The sequence below is a fragment of the Armigeres subalbatus genome, chromosome 1, assembly GCF_024139115.2.
Source record: "Armigeres subalbatus isolate Guangzhou_Male chromosome 1, GZ_Asu_2, whole genome shotgun sequence".
Classification (NCBI taxonomy): Eukaryota; Metazoa; Arthropoda; class Insecta; order Diptera; family Culicidae; genus Armigeres; species Armigeres subalbatus.
The window spans coordinates 125,278,746-125,298,577 of NC_085139.1; the positions used below are offsets into that span (position 1 = coordinate 125,278,746).

At 45.8% G+C, this 19,832-nt stretch overlaps 1 protein-coding gene across 10 annotated transcripts in view; it reads right to left on the minus strand.

Annotated features, from left to right (window-relative positions):
• Positions 1 to 291: 291 nt before the first annotated feature.
• The window catches only part of LOC134205097 (tubulin polyglutamylase TTLL5), a 138,459-nt gene continuing 118,918 nt past the window's right edge, over positions 292 to 19,832 (minus strand). For all 10 annotated transcript variants that reach the window (XM_062680014.1, XM_062680011.1, XM_062680015.1 and 7 more), the window contains 4 exons: positions 4,600 to 4,680; positions 3,631 to 4,530; positions 2,651 to 2,864; positions 292 to 2,582 (listed from right to left, as the gene is read on the minus strand). In XM_062680014.1, coding sequence (XP_062535998.1) covers positions 708 to 2,582; positions 2,651 to 2,864; positions 3,631 to 4,530; positions 4,600 to 4,640 — 3,030 coding nt within the window. In that variant the 5' untranslated portion in view covers positions 4,641 to 4,680 and the 3' untranslated portion in view covers positions 292 to 707. The remainder of the gene's footprint in view (positions 2,583 to 2,650; positions 2,865 to 3,630; positions 4,531 to 4,599; positions 4,681 to 19,832) is intronic.

Sequence of the window (19,832 nt, forward strand, 5' to 3'; positions counted from 1 at the left end):
ACAATCCGGAGGACCTACGGAATGGACATTTTCCAAAATGAGTCAAAGTTTATCGTGCCACTTATATAAGACAATGACCATTTAATTTTTTTTAGAAGTGACGGGAGAGACCTAACTGTAGTCGAGCGAGTCGCATTAGATTTCTTATATTCATGAATACACATCTTCTGGCCAAAGTAGATTAGACCATATTTTTCCAGGTTAAATTAATACATGTGCGCCGACAGAGACACAAGCAGAAAGAATTAAAGTTGATTTAGTAATTATTTTAGAACGGGGGTACATGCGTGATTGACATAAATAAATAAATATTTATTATTTAAGGATTCTAGCTAGCATAAATAAATAGTACCTATTATGAAAATAACTTTTGGATTAAAAAGTTTGGAAGAAAGTAGTTTTAGATCGGTGGATTCAACTTAGTTGCCGAGATTAACTTCAAAAAGTTCAAACCAGGAATATAAGAACTGGAGCAGAAGCTACCAAAAAATGCCAAATAAGTAAACCCAAACATCGCATGCAGATCGCATCAAATACTTCATAACACAATTAAATTCAATACATCTAAAAATACCAAAGGTAGTGCACCTTTAGCGCGTATAAAATAAAAATTTGAAAACAGACAATTTCATGCACAACATAATTCAGAACACATCTTAATGGCCGCAATTGCTTCTGTTACTCTTGCTCTTCGCGAAACACCCATTTCAGTACAGCCAGTTCGATCGTTGGTCTCTTTCCCGCGAAGATTTGACCATATTTCCCACCGGCGGTTTTTTCTTCATCGGCGACAGGCGCAGGCTCCTATCGCCCCGCAATTCAGCTCGCCCACCGGCCGTCGTGAGTCCGGTTCGGCTTGTCCGTACCTCACTGCTCTTGTAGTAGGGGTCCAAGCGAATCAGTTCTTTGTTTGCGCCACCGGGTGCCATGCACGGCAGTGCCTTGAGAAAACCATGCGCCCCCACCGGAATGGGCGGTGCTGGCGGAATACTAGACGAGCACCCACTGTACAGGAACGGCATGGTTTGAGTTAGGTTCGTGTGGAGAGTGAGCACCGATTCCACGTCCACCTCACTGGCCTGCATCAGGAAATCGTCAAAAAGCTTGATAGGCACCATGCCGACCATGTCGAATGTATCCACAAACGCCTCCGTTTCCTTATTGTACAAGTGTAGGTAGTCTCCGAGCTGTTTTGCAACCATCGCTCCTCGGTCCTTACCCAGTGCTTTGTTTCCGAAATTTCGGAAAAAGAACGGAGTTTTCATATGAGCCCCCACTCTGTACAGAAACTTCATCACCAACTCCTCATGGCTATGTTTCGGTTCCGAGGAGAGACGCTTGAGAATATACTCCAAGTATAGACCAAAAGCACGTCTTGCTTGAAGAATGCTCAACTCATGGCCATTCTCGATCAATTTTCTGACCTGCAGTCTCAATCTTTTGGCCTCGTCGACGCATTTCGGGGTCGTGTGCTTCGGACCGATGGTTATCGGAAGCGTACTCTCTAGTGCGCGTTCATACTTTTGAATACGGTGCACTATTCGGTTCTCCAAATCACTGCCCTGCGGAAACATTTGCGTATGCAACATTTGATTGTAATTGTGCGGAATGATCATCAGGTACGATCCACTGCCAGAGGACGTAACAGCAGACGTGGGGATTCCCGTGACCGGATCCATAAAAGAAGCATATCGAGTCATACTGTCACTGGTAGGAAAGATTCGTACGAATCCTCCCCGTCGTTCATACTGCGATCGCGCGAAGCGTACTATCTTTAGCTCTTCCGCCGTTAAAGCACTAAGTGTCGTTTGGAGTTTTCTACTGGAATCCCCTTGATTAGAGCCGTCTTTTTTCGCACCGGTCCCAGTGCTATGCACAAAATCTGCGGAGTTTACCCGCCGATAGGGCGTCGAAAGATTCCTAATCTTCTGCCCTTTGCTATCGTAACATGCTTTCTGCAGCGGACTAATCGCTGGTATGCCTACCATCGTTAGCAGGTCGGTTAGCAAACAAGCTTTTACTTTTGTATCTAAAGGAGTATCACAGCCAAGCGAAGGCGAGAGATTAATTTCCAATAACCACGGTTTCAGCGTGTCATCTATCAGTATATCGAACCCATACAGTTCGAAACAGTTTCCGACATGCGGCACGAACATTCGACAAGCCGAAACGATCGGTTGCGTGCAGGAAAAGATTGCCTTAATAATAAGATCCTCGATGTTCAACATCAGCTGCTCTGTATTGCACCCTTGACTACGCAAATGCCTCAGCAAGGCACTCAACGTCCACTTGTGGCCCACATCCTCATCGCCTGCATTGTTCGACTTGATGTAATCCGTGTGATACTTGTTGATGCTATAGTTACACAGATGCATGCAAGGGTTCCAAAGATTTTCCGCACCACGATCATACTTCACCGTGGCCAAGCGAACCAAGCCTTCCTCGTAGAGATAGATGATTAGCGGGTCAAAAGATGTCACTGCTACGTACAATCGGATGTCGCACTTGTGACCATCGATACAGAGCGGATCGGTAATGTATTTGGCGACCACCACTTGCTCGTACGAAGCTATCTGATCCGGCTAAAATTGTATAAAAATATGTACAATAAGTAATTCTCGAAGCATTTCGCTTTGATTTGCAAACTTACCGAGTTGACTATGAAAATTCCGCGACCCCGACTAGATGCAACCGGTTTGACGATCCATGGACCACGACATTTGTTGTGGGCAGCAATAAGTTCTTTGTAATCCTGTGGCAGCAAAAAGGATTGCGGTACAATATCGAAATGCTTGTAGCCCCGCAAATGCTGCATCCTTTCGATATTTTTGTAGAGCCGATCTTTGCGCGTTAGTTCGTAGGATCTGAAGTTCAAAATAACACTAATTAACGAATATCGCAGTAGAATGATAGTGGTAGAAAAAATGACATTTTTCATAAAAATTTAATAGAGGTTTCTAAGTGAGTTTATAACCATTCACATTCTAAGGGGGAGAGGGGGTTCCAAGCAGTGTGACGATTCATACAAAAATTTTAAGTTCAATACAAAAAGTGTGACAAAGGGGGGAGGGGGATTGAAAATCGCCGATTTTTGCGAGACGTACTTTATGGACCTTGCCTCTGATAAAGGATTTTTTTTCATAAATGACACGTGTACCAATAATATTAAATTACAAATTACACAACTCGTGAACCTTCGAAAGAATTGATTGTGGAAATACAAAATAATTTATCGTGGAAATTCTAAAAAAAAAATCTTGAGCAAATTCGTATCTCAAAGATTCGAAATATAAAAAAATATATCGTAAGAGTTTGTCGTGTAAATTCGAACGAATTGAAATTTACATTAATCAAAATCTATGAAACCTTAAGTAAGCTTTAGAATAGTGTGACCAGCAAGCGTCCTGCGAAACGCGGGACGCCTATCTGGATTGCATCAATGGCTTGAAAATGAATCCTCCAAAAGTGCATTTCGCATAGATTTTGGGCCCAAAAAAATGGAAAAATATTTGTAAGGCTGTACGAATATTGTAAAAAATTTGTAAAAAGGAGGTTGAAAAATGCAGCTTCCCGCGAAACGCGGGAATTTTGGTCACATTACTTTAGAAAAATATATTCACAAAAACTTACCTAGGAAAATGATTAACTCGCTGATACGGCGCCAAATTTCTTAAGATATCCGGCTTCAGATGTATTCCCGTCCACAGCAGGTTGAAATCATTGCTATCGGAACCACTCTCGCCCATTCCATGAGCATTCAGTATCTTCCGCAGTAATCGCGTTTCCGTATTGATGAACTTGTAGAAGATGTTCAACTGCGCCGCCGGCATCTCCGTTTTGACTACGTTTTGATTTTCTTTGTTCTCCTGATTCTTTCGGGACATCTTTTTCTCCACCACGGCTAGCAACGGTTCCGATTTCGACGTAGGCAAATCCGGCTCGATCTCATCCCCTTCCTGACCGGTGACTGAGGCGTTGCTCAGCGAGCTAGACGAGGAAGACGACTCAAGTTGACGCTTTTTGGGTTTGTTACTGTTACCAGTAGTCGGAACGGACGGCCCGGCTTCGTCCTGCGAAGTGGCCGCTTCGTCGTTGTCGTCCTCCTCAGCTTCTGCTTCTCCTTCCGCCTCGTCATCATCGTCTTCGTCCTCGTCATCCTCATCCTCGTCGTCTTCATCATCCTCTTCCTCTTCGTCGTTGCTAGTGGTGCTACTAATACTAGTTGATTTTCGTTGAACGTTAAAATTTTTGGGCAGTGATGCAAGTACTTTCGAGTGATTGGCTAACTTATCACTAGGGGTTCCGGTAGGATCTTTAATCGAGTTACCCGTTGAACTCGAGGCAGCGGCTAGAGCAGTAATTTCGTCAGACGTATCGGATGCTCCCGTTGCTGTGCCGCTTTCGGATACATCGGTGCTGGAATTCACCGGCGACAGAGCGCTGGTTCGGAACACCAGGACGGCGTCCTTTCCACCGGGAGGACCACCCGTTACCCACGGATTTGGTGTTATAGGGGTTGGTTTTTTGGCACTAGAAAATATAGCAAGATGCGTTGGATTGGCTTCGTGCTTCAAAACTGATTACTTAAATATTACTTACTTCAAAGGATGATTTAGTCGAGGTTTGTCAGATATAGGCATAATAAAAAAGTCCAAACTGGAATAGCCGTTCAGTTTACGCCTGAAAAAGAATAGAGTGGTTTACGTTAGAGTACATCAAACAACATAAAAGGCCTAGTCTAATGAAATAATAGCTACAATTTGGTAGAGTGCTCTTTTTGCCCTTCCATTGAACAATTACTAAAATGATGGTTTTTCTGTAGCCAACATTCAAACATATTTCCGACCCATCGGACACGGAAGCTACAAGTGATTGACTGGAAAATGCACATTCGAACCTGGATCAGGGGAGATTGCAAAAGAAGGGGTACGAACCGCAGCATTGCAGTCAGAACTGACATGTGATGGCTGCACGCTTGGTTTTATGCGGCAAAGATAGTTAAAAGCCCAGGCAGTCATGTGGGTTACAACACGACAGCGATTTGTCGTCTTTTAACTCAGTTAGGACCGCTCGAAGCATGTTGAGTGGTGTTGTGTAGATAGTTATCTTTGCTCAAAATACCTATAGATGGATGATTGGTTATGTTTTTGAGGAGCTAGGAATAAAACGGTAAGGTAATATTATTATTTAGTTGGCTTCCTTTGTATATCATGTACAGAGGAAAAGTAAAATAAATCAATTTTACAATTTAGCTTTTATGCCAAACACTGTCCAATTCTTTCTTTTATGTGTATCCTTCCGATTTGTTACGTCGAATCAAACTCTTTACCAGCAAAAAATGATGTCTCATTAACATAAAGCATCAATCTATTTAAAATAATGTTTTCAAGCAGTTTACTTATTGAAGAAACTAAACTGATTGGGCGATAACTAGAAGCTAGATTTACAACCGGCTTCAAATTTAATTATATTTTATTACAGAAACTGTTACAGGTATATTATAATATTATTCTATAATAGGAATGAACCCTTGCTTGAGTTATCAGAACGGATTGTCAAAAGGATGAGGCTAAGGTTTGTTTGATATTTAGCTGTAACACATCACGTGTAAATTAGCAACCCTATAACCAGAGACCGGCGGAGTGAAAAACTGTCGAAACGGCAACGTATGAAAATGCATGAAATCGTGAAAATAATACTGGCAGCACTTGACATTTTTGCTTGCTTCTTATGGAAGCAAAATGTAAACAAGTCCAATTGGTACCGCTTTGGACGGTTCGATTTGAAACAAGATGGTGTCTTTGCGGGTCTCTTATTATAGTATTTCTAATGTAAATTAATCATTTGTTTATCCATTTTCACAATTCTGCATATATCCAATTTACACACGGTGAAGCCGCAGTTGACCTCCCGGGGCCACTCCAAGACAAGGCAGAAGCGCGGCTTAGAGCCTGCACACGACCACAACATCGATAACAACGATCCAAATATACCCCTCCGCCTTGAAGAGGCGTACGTAAGAGTCAGTAACAACACGACGACTATGGCACCTGAAATGCCAACTCTAATTCCAAGTCCGATTACAAAAAAGGTGCTCAAGGTAAAAAAAATCGTGTCCCTCCAATTTTGATTATCAATTAGACGAGAGCTGATATTGAAAATCAGCATAGCTTAAACCGAATGCGAAATGAAGGTAATTATGACGGTTGTACAACTACACTATGTGGGAAAGCAGGGGACAGCAGGGACTTTGTCCAAGGGCTTGACGACCCCTCCCCATGGCCACTGCGAGTTAGACCGGGACCATCGTCCCTAACCCCTAATCCCAAGGCGTCAAGCGACCCGTGCCGAGGGGATGCATGGCCGAGGGGTGAAATAATGAGCTAGGCCTTTAACGGAGCCTGTGGGGTACCTGGGCACCCTCCACAGTAATTGTCCCTTACCGCGTCATGCTGGGCTCTGGCGTGGTGGACCTCTTTTCCCGAGCAACTCGTGGGACCAAAATGGAAAACCAAGTCAATTATTCAATTAGTGGTAGTAGTGTAGGCGACAACCCCTTCGCAAGAGGTGGGTTGTTCAGGTCTCCGCCTAGGAGGCCAGAGGCAATAGCCGGCAGCTTCGTGCGCAGCGCCAGCGTGGGTCACTCAACCTTACTCTCGGCTAGAAAAACGCTGTTAGGGGTTATTGACGGCCCATGGCTTGTGGAGGCGATGAACCGCAAACGCGATGGGCTTTCGGCCTTCGAGGTGGCGACGGAACAGCTGGACGCCATCATCGACTTTGCGTCATTGAAGCATAATATCAGCAAGGACCTCAAGAGGAGCTTGCAGAAACTTCGAAAGTCGACGCTGGATGCCAAGCTGGAGAGGGCGGTCGGGACGGCCAAGGGTAAACCCGTGAAATCGGTGGAGTCGAGGTCTACCCAGACTGAGGCCCAAGGATTCGCGGACTCGGGCAAGGTCGAATCGACCGAAGGCGTGCCAGCGAAGACGGTGGTACCAAAGTCTACCTAGACTGAGGCTCAAATATTTGCGGGTACGTCTGGGGTGACTGCTCCAACGGAGCAGACACAAAAACGGGGAGACAGTCTCCAGGGGATGAGCTCCCGGGGGGCCGCTCCAAAACGCGGGGGGTTACTACCCCGAACAAGGGTAGTGGGGCTGGGAAGCTGAACCCCGGCCAGGTACCTCCAAAACCGGGGGAGGAAGGACCTGGAATGGTCCGTCCACTCAGGAAAGACGGTGGCAAGAGGTTACGGCAGGCTGAAAGTTCTCAGCCGCACCAGACCAGGGAAATAGAGGGGGATGACGCCTCCTGGACCCTGGTCAAGAACAAGAGGAAACCGAAGACGTCAAGGGCCGAAAAGAAGGCCCAGGCGAATGAGGGTAGCAAGAAGTCTATGGTAGGCGCCAATCGCTCCAGGGCGATGCCTAGTCATCACGGCGGACGAGGCTAAGTACTCGGATGTTTTGAAGGCGATGAGGAGTGACGTCAAGCTCGGTGAACTCGGCGCCGATGTACGTCGAATAAGACGTATCCGGATGGGCGAGATGATCCTCGAGCTGAAGCGGGGCGTCTCGCAAAGGGCGCCGCCTACAAGAAGTTGGCGGAGGAAGTCCTAGGCGAGACGGTCAAGGTGAGGGCACTCACGACGGAGGTGAATCTAAGGGTTAAAGACCTGGACGAGATCACCGAAGTCGAAGAGCTCGTCACGGCACTGCGGCGACAGTGTGAAGTGGAGACGCCCACCGCAGCCGTTCGGCTACGGAAAGGTCCGGCAGGGACGCAGGTAGCATTGGTTCGGCTATCTGCAGCGGACGCCAAGGTAGTCAAGTTAGGGAGCGTCAAAGTGGGATGGTCGGTATGCCCTGTGCGCATATACGAGCAACCCGAAGTTTGCTTCAAGTGCCTGGAACCGGGGCACAAGCAATGGGACTGCAAAGGCCCTGACAGAAGCAATCTCTGCCGACGCTGCGGATTGGAGGGACATAAGGCACAATGCTGCACGAACCCTCCCAATTGTTTGATTTGTTCCATCAAAGCTGTGAACAGCAAGCACCCCATGGGGGGTTCGATGTGCCCGGCGTTTAAGCGTGCTGCAAAATCAAAGTGCAGGTAACGCAGCTGGCTTGCTCGGCCTCGCCCGAGTGTTTGGTGTGCGCAAGTTTAGAGGAAACGGCGGAACACGTGTTGTTCGTGTGCTCACGTTTTCGCGCAATGCGTGACCACATGCTTGCCACATGTGGTCTGGACACTACCCCGGACAACCTAGTTCGGAGGATGTGTAAAAAAGGAAGTTGGCTGGAACGCCGTTTTATCGGCTATCGCCCAAATCGTCTCGGAGCTACATAGAAGGTGGCACGTGGACTCAAGGATGGCTAGTTCAGGCGCAAATAAGAGGTGGTTCAAGGGATCGGAGTCGGCTTCATGGGTCATACCGATGGTCATGCTCTGTGGTTGAACTCGATCCTTTTATCGAACAAGTGGCCGCGCGAAGAACAACATGGTATCGTCGCTTTCGCGGCGTCGGTCAACAGGGCGGGTTCCGAGCCCGAGGACGGAAAGGGGTCCTCGTCAAGGCTGGGGCAGGCGTAGGCACCGCGTCGCTCTGTGTGCTGGCGAATAGGCCCTATCGCAGCAAGGTCAATTTGGGGTGCACGCGGCATCATCATTTTTGATACCAGTCGTGCAGAGGGAAGCAGGCGCGAAGTCGACCTTTCCCACCTTCCGAGGACATAGGGCGTGGTAAGGCCACCTGGAAAGCCGGCAACGCGCTGGAACGATACCATGGTGTTCTTTTAAAAAAGCGAGTTACGATGTTCGGTGCTGCAAGGACACGCAGCTAACCTCGAGGGTGCGTTGAGCACTGGCCTCCCTTTGAAGCATTACTTTCTGGTTGTACCGAAAGGACTATGGGCTTGGCGGCAATGGAAACGGTTTAGCGGGTCGGGGATGTAGTCCTGCCTCCCTCGGTGATCCCTAACCCCGCACTTCCTGGTCAACCCAGGATGTCTGATGAGCAGATTCCCCCTCCATTGTTTAGGAAGAAAAAAAAACTATGTGGGAAAAGAAGGTTATCATAACATCATCAAAGCGATCCAGGACTTAGACACCCAGTTGCACACCTACACCCCTACCGCCGAGCAGCGGAAAGGCGCACATTCTGCTCGCCAAAATCTTCTCCGCTTGCATCATACTTGGACATTTTCCAAACGATTCGAAACATGTTGTTGTAGTTGACATTCCGAAGCCAAACAAGTATTCCGCGAACGCGTCCAACTATAGGCCAATAATTCTGTTGCCCACATTCAGCAAACTGCTCGAATGAGTGCTTCTAAAACGTATCGAACAACACTTGGAAAACTCCAGCGCTATTACTGACCATCAACTCGTACGTCTGGTACGGCAGATACGCAACAACTGCACGCGAGGCATGGTGCTTTTGGATGTCGAAAAGGCATACGACTCAGCTTTTTTTCAAAAATTCTCGAACATTTTACCACCTCATTAAGTTATCTTAGTGATAATGTGATAAGTACGGTCCAACTACTTAAAGCAATTGCAGATTAATAATACTCATCCACATTGTTTTTTATCAAGCACGTGGTTTCTGTTGTAGCCCGCAGTATCGAAGTGTGTTTGTTTTACAGCCGATGAATGCTACAACGACATTCTCAAAAGACAATATGTGACGGATCGCCAGATTCCCACCGATAGGCGGTGGCTATTTTTGCATATTTCATAAATATTCTATCTATCTCAAACGAAAATAACAATGCAGACTCATCCAGGGATACGGATGAGAATCTCTTAGTGATTCTGACGGGAATGTTCCTGGAATTCCGGCGGGAATCACCAGAGATTTCGACGGGAATCCTCCAAGCATACCGAAGGCAACCTCCAGGGATGTCGATTGGCATTCTCCAGGGATTCCGACGGAAATTTTCCAGAGATTCCGACGTGAATGTCCCAGAAATTTCAATGATAATCTTCTAGATATTCTCCAGGAATTCCGACGGGAATATTTCAAGAATTTGAACGGGAATGTTCCAGGGATTCGGGCGGGAATGTTTCAGATAATCCAACGGAAATGTTTCTGCGAGTGTTCCAGGGATTCCAATGAAAATATTTTAAAGATTCCGAATGGAATCCTCCAGGAACTCCGACAGGAATATTCAAAAATTCCGACGGTAATGTTCCAGGAGTTAAAACGAAAATGTTACAGAGATTCCGTCGGAAATCCGTGAATGTTCCAGGGATGTAGAAGCAAATCGTCGAAGAAATCCGAAGCAATCTGTCGAGGGGCTCCAAATGAATCCTCCAGGGATTCCGTAAAAAATCCTCCAGTGATTTCGAAGGTAATCCTCCAGGGATGTTAAAATCTTTGAGGGATACCGAAGCAAATCATCGAAGAATTTTGAAGTGAATCGTCGAATAATTCCGAAGCAATTCGTCGAGGGATTTCGAAACAAATCGTTACAGATTTCCAAGGGTATCCCTCATTGATACCGAAAGAAATCCAGTGTGAATTATTCTGGATTCCGGTTAAAATACTTCGATAATTCTGATGGGAATTCCTCTCGGATTCTGATGAGAATCCTTCTCAAATGCTGATGGGAATTGTGGATATTATCATGCTGCTAGGCACGCGAGAGTTGGCTGATAAACTATCTTACTAGTCCCTGATGGTTGACAACATGTCTTTGACTGCTGGCAAAGTGCCACGACTGCTTTGATTTATATTTTAGTGGCTCTCCGCTGTAGAGATGCCACGAATTAAAATTAATCACGATTGGAAGCTTGGAACATGGAACTGCAAGTCGCTAGGTTTCGCAGGTTGCGACAGGATGATCTACGATGAATTACATCCCCGCAACTTCGACGTCGTGGCGCTGCAGGAGATTTGCTGGACAGGACAGAAAGTGTGGAAAAGCGTGCATCGAGCGGCTACCTTCTACCAAAGCTGTGGCACCACCAACGAGCTGAGAACCGGCTTCATAGTGCTGGGTAAGATGCGCCATCGTGTGATTGGGTGGCAGCCAATCAACGCAAGGATGTGCAAGCTGAGGATTAAAGGCCGTTTCTTCAACTGTAGTGTCATCAACATGCACTGCCCACACGAAGGGAGACCCGACGACGAGAAAGAAGTGTTCTACGCACAGCTGGAGCAGACATACGATGGATGCCCACTGCGGGACGTCAAAATCGTCATCGGTGACATGAACGCACAGGTAGGAAGGGAGGAAATGTATAGACCGGTCATCGGACCGGATAGTCTGCACACCGTATCGAATGACAACGGCCAACGATGCATAAACTTCGCAGCCTCCCGCGGAATGGTAGTCCGAAGCACCTTCTTTCCCCGCAAAAATATCCACAAGGCCACATGGAGATCACCTAACCAAGAAAAGGAAAACCAAATCGACCACGTTCTAATCGACGGTAAATTCTTCTCCGACATCACGAACGTCCGCACTTACCGCAGTGCGAATATTGAATCCGACCACTACCTCGTTGCAGTATGCCTACGCTCAAAACTCTCGACGGTGTACAACACGCGTCGGAGTCGTCCGCCGCGGCTTAACATTGGGCGGCTACAAGACGGTAGACTAGCCCAAGAATACGCGCAGCAGCTGGAAGTGGCACTCCCAACGGAAGAGCAGCTAGGCGCAGCGTCTCTTGAAGATGGCTGGAGAGATATTCGATCCGCCATTGGTAGCACCGCAACCGCTGCACTTGGCACGGTGCCCCCGGATCAGAGAAACGACTGGTATGACGGCGAATGTGAGCAGTTAGTGGAATAGAAGAATGCAGCATGGGCGAGATTGCTGCAACACCGCACGAGGGCGAACGAGGCACGATATAAACAGGCGCGGAACAGACAAAACTCGATTTTCCGGAGGAAAAAGCGCCAGCAGGAAGATCGAGACCGTGAAGAAACGGAGCAACTGTACCGCGCTAATAACACACGAAAGTTCTATGAGAAGTTAAACCGTTCACGTAAGGGCTACGTGCCACAGCCTGATATGTGTAAGGACATAAACGGGAACCTTCTTACAAACGAGCGTGAGGTGATCCAAAGGTGGCGGCAGCACTACGAAGAACACCTGAATGGTGATGTGGCAGACGAAGATGGCGGTATGGTGATGGACCTGGGAGAATGCGCGCAGGACTTAATCTTACCGGCTCCGAATCTCCAGGAAATCCAGGGGGAGATTGGCCGGCTGAAGAACAACAAAGCCCCTGGGGTTGACCAACTACCAGGAGAGCTATTTAAACACGGTGGTGAGGCACTGGCTAGAGCGCTGCACTGGGTCATTACCAAGATTTGGGAGGAGGAAGTTTTGCCGCAGGAGTGGATGGTGTCGTGCGTACCATCTACAAAAAGGGCGATAAGCTGGATTGTAGCAACTACCGCGCAATCACATTGCTGAACGCCGCCTACAAGATACTCTCCCAAATTTTATGCCGTCGACTAGCACCAACTGCAAGGGAGTTCGTGGGGCAGTACCAGGCGGGATTTTTGGGGGAACGCTCCACCACGGACCAGGTGTTCGCCATTCGCCAAGTACTGCAGAAATGCCGCGAATACAACGTGTCCACACATCATCTATTCATCGACTTCAAAGCCGCATATGATACAATCGATCGGGACCAGCTATGGCAGCTAATGCACGAACACGGATTTCCGGATAAACTGACACGGTTGATCAAAGCGACGATGGATCGGGTGATGTGCGTAGTTCGAGTTTCAGGGGCATTCTCGAGTCCCTTCGAAACCCGTAGAAACCCAACATCGCTTTGGAAGGGGTAATACGAAGAGCAGGGATTAACACGAGTGGTACAATTTTCAATAAGCTTCGCCGACGACATATATATTATGGCACGTAACTTTGAGAAGATGGAGGAAGCCTACATCAGACTGAAGAGGGAAGCCAAGCGGATCGGACTAGTCATCAACACGTCGAAGACGAAGTACATGATAGGAAGAGGTTCAAGAGAAGACAATGTGAGCCACCCACCGCGAGTTGGCATCGGTGGTGACGAAATCGAGGTGGTAGAAGAATTTGTGTATTTGAGCTCACTGGTGACTGCCGAAAATGATACCAGCAGAGAAATTCGGAGACGTATAGTGGCTGGAAATCGTACATACTTTGGACTCCGCAAGACGCTCCGATCGAATAGAGTTCGCCGCCGTACCAAACTGACAATCTACAAAACGCTCATTAGACCGGTAGTCCTCTACGGACACGAGACCTGGACGATGCTCGTGGAGGACCAACGCGCACTTGGAGTTTTCGAAAGGAAAGTGCTGCGCACCATCTATGGTGGGGTGCAGATGGCGGACGGTACGTGGAGGAGGCGAATGAACCACGAGTTGCATCAGCTGTTGGGAGAACCATCCATCGTTCACACCGCGAAAATCGGACGACTGCGGTGGGCCGGGCACGTAGCCAGAATGTCGGACAGTAACCCGGTGAAAATGGTTCTCGACAACGATCCGACGGGCACAAGAAGGCGAGGTGCGCAGCGGGCAAGGTGGATCGATCAGGTGGAAGATGACTTGCGGACCCTCCGTAGACTGCGTGGTTGGCGACGTGTAGCCATGGACCGAGCCGAATGGAGAAGACTCTTATATACCGCACAGGCCGCTTCGGCCTTAGTCTGAATAAATAAATAATAATTGAAGAGAAGGTCTTTTTCTGTAATCATGCTTATTAATGAGCTTACGATTTTGAAAATAGATTTTTCAATTGATCAGTCGCAAAGCAAGGGGAAACGGAAGCTTTCCAGCCTTATTTTGGCCAGAAAGGTGCAAATAATTGAGGAAGCTGAGGCGGACGCAAGTACCCTCGAAACAGTCGCCAGAGCCCATGGAATATCTACGTCATCAGTGTGCAGATACGCAAAGCACAAGGATGCAATACGAGAAAAGCTGGAGAAATATAGAGAACATGGAATCGAGGACAGGAAAACATTGAAAGAACAGTCGTATCCACCTCTAGAGGAAGCAATTTACGTATGGTTGATTCAGCAAAGAGAGGACAACATTATCGTAACATCAGATATATTGAAGGCCAAAACAGAGGTAATGTTTTCTTTGTTACAATCTCATGGTCTACATGTTGGTAAGAGTTTTGTGCCCAGTGATGGATGGGTGGTCAAGCAACGACATGGTCTGCGTCCGCTGACATGGCAGCTTATAGAAATTCAAAACAGTTTTGATGGCGAAGATCCTGGAAATGGGTTTACAGAAATGCCAAGTGTACAACGCTGATGAATCTGCATTGTTTACGAAACTGATGGCCTCTCGTAGCATTGTTCTGTGGGATGAGAAGGTTGCTGGTGGTCGGAAATTGAACAAAACACGCTTTACTTTTATGCTGTTCGCCAATATTGATGGCTCCATGGAAATGAAACTTATGTTCATCGGAACAGCTGCCAAGCCGCGCGATTTTCCCAGAAATTTTGAAGCCAGTTTGCCGGTTTCATACTATTTTTCGAAAAAGGCTTGGATGACCCGTAACCTTTTTAAAGAATGGTTCCACGACGAGTTCGTACCAGTTGTTCGCGATTTTTGGATGCAGCGCAATATAGAACCCACAGCATTATTAGTTCTGGATAATTGCACTGCGCATCATGAAGGGGGCAATGTTCTCGTTAGCAATGATGGTAGAATACAAGTTATTCATCTACCTCCTAATATTACCAGTGAGTGTCAGCCGATGGATCAAGCTGTCATCAACGCTATCAAGATTCGCTATAAACGTAGACTTATGCTATACTTTGTGATGGAAAATACGGATCTACAACTAGAAGAGCGTCTCAAATCTGTGTCACTGCAGATGAGTATTGAATGGTTAGCCGATTCATGGAATGAAATCAGCTGTTTCACTATCAAGAACTCGTGGAAAAAAAAATTATTGATGAGTTTCCTGGGTACAATTGGGATTGCTGACAAGATGAAGTCGAAAAAGACGAAAGTTGGAATGAAGTATCTGCACTTGTCCGCATACTGGAACGCATACTTCAGAAGAAGATGTACGCCACTGGCTGCAAGGTACCACACGAGACAGCCCCGGTAATGCAGAATGGGCAACGAGTGAAGTTTTCACCGATGAAGAGATCATTGGTTCGGTGCTAAAACTCAACGATAATTTTGATCCGCTTGAAGAGGAGGGCTTGAAGAAGAGAATATGTTTCCTGGTGGAGCTAAATCATGTTCAGCAGCTTCAGATATGCCAGATTTATCTACCGCATTGAAATCACTTGACGTGGTCCTTAAATTTGAGGAAAACGATCCTGCTGACACCTGTAAACTAAAATCACTGCAATCCAAACTGGTGGAGAATGAGTGGAATAAACGTAACAAGTAATTTTATTGCTTTCACTAATTGTTAAAGTGCATTTGTATTCATTTCATTTGAATTTGCTAATAAATGCTAAAATAAATGTGTATTAATTTTTATAAACTTTTATTTCATCGGCAAACCATCTTCATTTGTTAAATTTTAAAAAGCATTCCCAAAATCTCGTTCACATATTCTATTTCATTATTTTAAACATCAATTCTTAACATCTAGTCCCCATCCGCGTTCCCCTCACGCTGAATGAAGTTTTAACGCTAAACGAGCTTTTCGAAAACGGATTTGACGGATAGCGGTCCGATAACTGCAAAATTGTTGCACCTATCGAATTGCAGTTAAAAAGCATTGTTAAAATGTCTTGCAGTTATCGAACGTCTACTGTATTGGAAAAAAGCGGAGGTAATCACCTATAGTATAACTTGAATCTATATTCGATATTAATAGCTAGTACAAAGTTAATTGCCTACATTATGGATGGAAATCCGTCGTTGTAGCGTACCAGATTTTTATACGTGATGTAGGCAATTACCTTGAAAGTAGATTTTTTACAGGATAATTATATCAACGTTTGTTATAATGTTGATATGAAGGTATCAACCTCTGATTTAATTGTGTTACGGCTAGAGGGATTTTTGATATAATTTTTGTTATTTTAACAACTAACCAGCCAAATTTATAACACATTTTGTTACAATATTTTTCTGAAATAAATAACTCCCCTTGTTATAATTTTGTTATGCATTGTTGATCGGGTTTCCACCCTAGTTAAGACGTCCATGGTGGAAACGTTGGTAAGATGAAGCGCTTTAACATGGTCAAATCGTAAACGGAACGAATCGCAATGTTCGCAAGACTTGTAGAGCATACCACAAGCTTCCGTTTAGGTTGTTGCGATGATTTCCGGCGTTTATATCTCTTGACTCGGAACACTACCTTGTAGTTGCAAAAGTTCGGGAGAGCCTTTCCAGCGTCACGAATTCACGAAACAACATAACGATGCGTTTCAATATCGAACGCTTGTCAGTTGAAGGAGTTGCTAAACAGTACCACTAGAAGCTGGACGAGCGAATAGGAGATGCCACCGGGTCTGGCGACGTCAACAGATTGTTGGAAATTATCCACGAAGCTGTGACAACAACAGCGCAGGAAGTGTTAGTCACTGCATAGCGACGCCAATGAAATGGTCGGTTTGATGAGGAGTGTCAACGAGTGACGGACGAGAAAAATGTTGCTAGGAGTCGAATGCTAGTGGCTCGTACCCGTTCCAATAGAGAGCGGTACAGTGTAGCAAGGGTAGAAGAGAAACGAATCCACCGCAGAAAAAAAGGCAACACGAAGAGAGTGTGATAGCTGAAGCGTAGGAGAACATAGATAGAAACGATATGCGGAGGTTTCACGCAACTGTCAATGGCGCGCGGCATAAAAGTGCGCCTGTGCCCGCCATGTGCAATGACCAAGAGGGGAATTTGCTGACAGACAAGACTATGGTGGCAACCAGGTGGAAGGAGCACTTCGAAGATTTGTTGATCGGCGTATTAAGAAGCAGGATGGACATAGTCGGAGACGGTCAAGCTGTGGAACCACCAATGCTAGACGAGGTGAAGAAGGCTCTAAACGAGCTGAAAAACAGTAAAGCTGCTGGGAAGGACGAGATCCCGGTCGAGCATCTCAAACACGGAAGTGAGCAGATGCATCAATCAATCCACCACATTATCCAGAAAATATGGGAGGATGAAGAACTGCCTGCCATCTGTTTCGATGGCCTCTTATGCTCAATCTATTAGAAAGGGCACAGACTAGAGTGTGCCAATACAGAGGGATAACCCTTCTGAACTCGGCATACAAAATTCTGTCGCGTATCCTGTTTAACAGACTGAGACCGCTTGAGGAGTCCTTCGTCGGCGAATAACAGGCCAGTTTTCGTGAGGGCCGATCAACAACGGATCAGATGTTTAGCCTGCGGATGATCCTTGATAAATTCAGGGAGTACAACTTGTAGATTCACCATCTGTCCATTGATTAGACTGATACGTGCAAAGGCTGGATGGCTCGAAATCAAGTATTCGAATTGCAGACGAAGTTTAATTTTTTATGTACCTTATTTCCGTGATTTTTCATATTAGGAATACAAGTTCATCACGTATATTACAGACGAAGTGTTAACCTCGTTTGTGACCGTAGACGGATTGAAGCAGGGTGATGTATTTCAGAATTTATTGTTCAACATTGCACTCAAAGGCGCTATTAGGAGATCTGGCGTGCAGAGGAACGGCACTGTCATCACACGGTCGCATATGCTCCTGGGCTTTGCGGATCTCATCGATCTTATTGGAATCGATCGCAGAGCGGTGGTTGAGGCTTTTGTCCCACTGAAGAGGGAGACGGCGAGGATATGCTTAACCATTAACTCAAGACAAAATTTTCAAAACGACTTATCTGCTTTTGTAAACAAAGATTCAAACGACGATTTGACGAGGTGAAGGTTTCCGCTACCTGTTGATGGTGTTGGTTTGCGTGGGAGAACTATCAGATTCGTCAAATCGTCGTTTGAATCTTTGTTCACAAAAGCAGATAAGTCGTTTTGAAAATTTTGTCTTGAACTCTACCAAGACAAAGTACATGGTGGCAGGTAGAGATAAAGGGAGACCTCGTGGTGTGGGTACTGAGGTAGTGCTTGATGGAGATGTGTTTGAAGTTGTCGAAGAATTTGTTTACCTTGGAACACTTGTGACATGTGACAATGACGTTTCCCTTGAAATGTAAAGACGTATTGCTCCCGCTGAATAGGGTCTTCTACGGATTACGTAAATAGCGTAGGTTCCGCAACATGCAGACGGAATCGAAATTTGCTCTATACCATAGCTTCCCAAAGTTGGGGGGTCGCGACCCCCTTCCATAAGATTTACACAGGCTTTGGGGTCACGAACCACCATTTTGGAAAACTATGCTCTATACAAAAATGGCCCTTTATGGACATGAACATGGACGTTAAAAGAGGCGGACTGGAAAGCTTTCGGGGTTTTTGAGCGAAATGTGCTGCGTACAATACTCGGAGGGAAACTAAAAAATGGTGTGTAGCGCAGACGCATGAATCATTGGCTGTATAAAGTACACAAAGAAGAAAATATTGTGAATCATATAAAATACGGCAGACTTCAGTGGGCTGGAATAGCGAAAACAATATTCAACAGAGAACCAGATAGGTGCCGGTGACTTCGTGGAAGGCCACGAACATGCAGTGGAATCGGACCTGGGGACCCTGAACTTTCGGGGAAACTTGAGGAACATCGCCCAAGACCTGGAGCTCCACAATACGCCACGTATAGGTGTATCGACGCTGTAGCCAACCAGGTATCCAGGTTGGTAATTCTATTTTTGACGACATCGATTGGACAACATTTCTGATACAGTCGGTGGATGGAATGTTATCGATCATGTAAGGACAGTTGTATTTGGAAGAGTATCTCCACGATCTTCTGGAAAAATTTGGCATCATGCCCATATACGACGGACGTGTTAGAGTGGTATAAAGCGCATGATGTCGATTTCGTGCCAAAGATCAAAACCCCCAAACAGTCCAGAGCTGCGCCCAATAGAAGAATACTGGACCATTATGAAGGATCACCTTCTAAAACGACCTAAAGTAGTGAAGAATGTAGAAGAACTGAAGAAAGCATGGGTTAAGGTGATTATACAGTCAAGCCATGTGGTGAATTTTAAATTCACCACACGGTTTTCTACTCCTATTATCAAAAGTTCAAAGCTAGCGCAATGATTTTCGTACAATGCTGAAATTAAAGTCGATTGTTTAGCATAAGTAAGCAAACGATCTACGGATAATTCATCCTCATGGGCGTTGGGGTTCTCTCAATTCGTGCTCTTGAAAATAGACTGAAAAAAGCACGTGGTTTCCAAGATGGCCGATTTGTGGCTTTGTTGTATAACCACCTTAATATGCAAAAAACGGTCGATTCTGAAGTCGTGCAGAACCTTATGGTCGGGGTTAAGGCTAAGATTCGCGCATTCGGACATAAAGGCGAAATCAAATAAATGAATGCTGAACTAACTTGAATTACAATGAAATGGAAATGCTCATATCATCTTCCAAACTTAGTACATATTCATGATGAAATTTGAGGCGAAAGTACAGATTTGATAGTTCCGTTAGGATACGGCAGGCATGAAAAATGTTTTATAGAAGTGGTGATGATATAAAACTTACGATCTTCCCTCTGACAAGATATCCCAAGCAACACCTCTTGTTTCTCAGTGAGTAACAACAACTCTGGTGTGACTTACTAAAGGTCTGACGTATGCACAACGCGTCGTATTTGGAACTCCTTTGTGACACAAAAAGCGCAAGAGGTGGAGCCTATTTGCAACATCTTGCGGCTACAATGAAAATAAAAACACAAAAACCAACCGGGAATCGAACCATGGACCTTGAGATTTGCAACCTTCTAC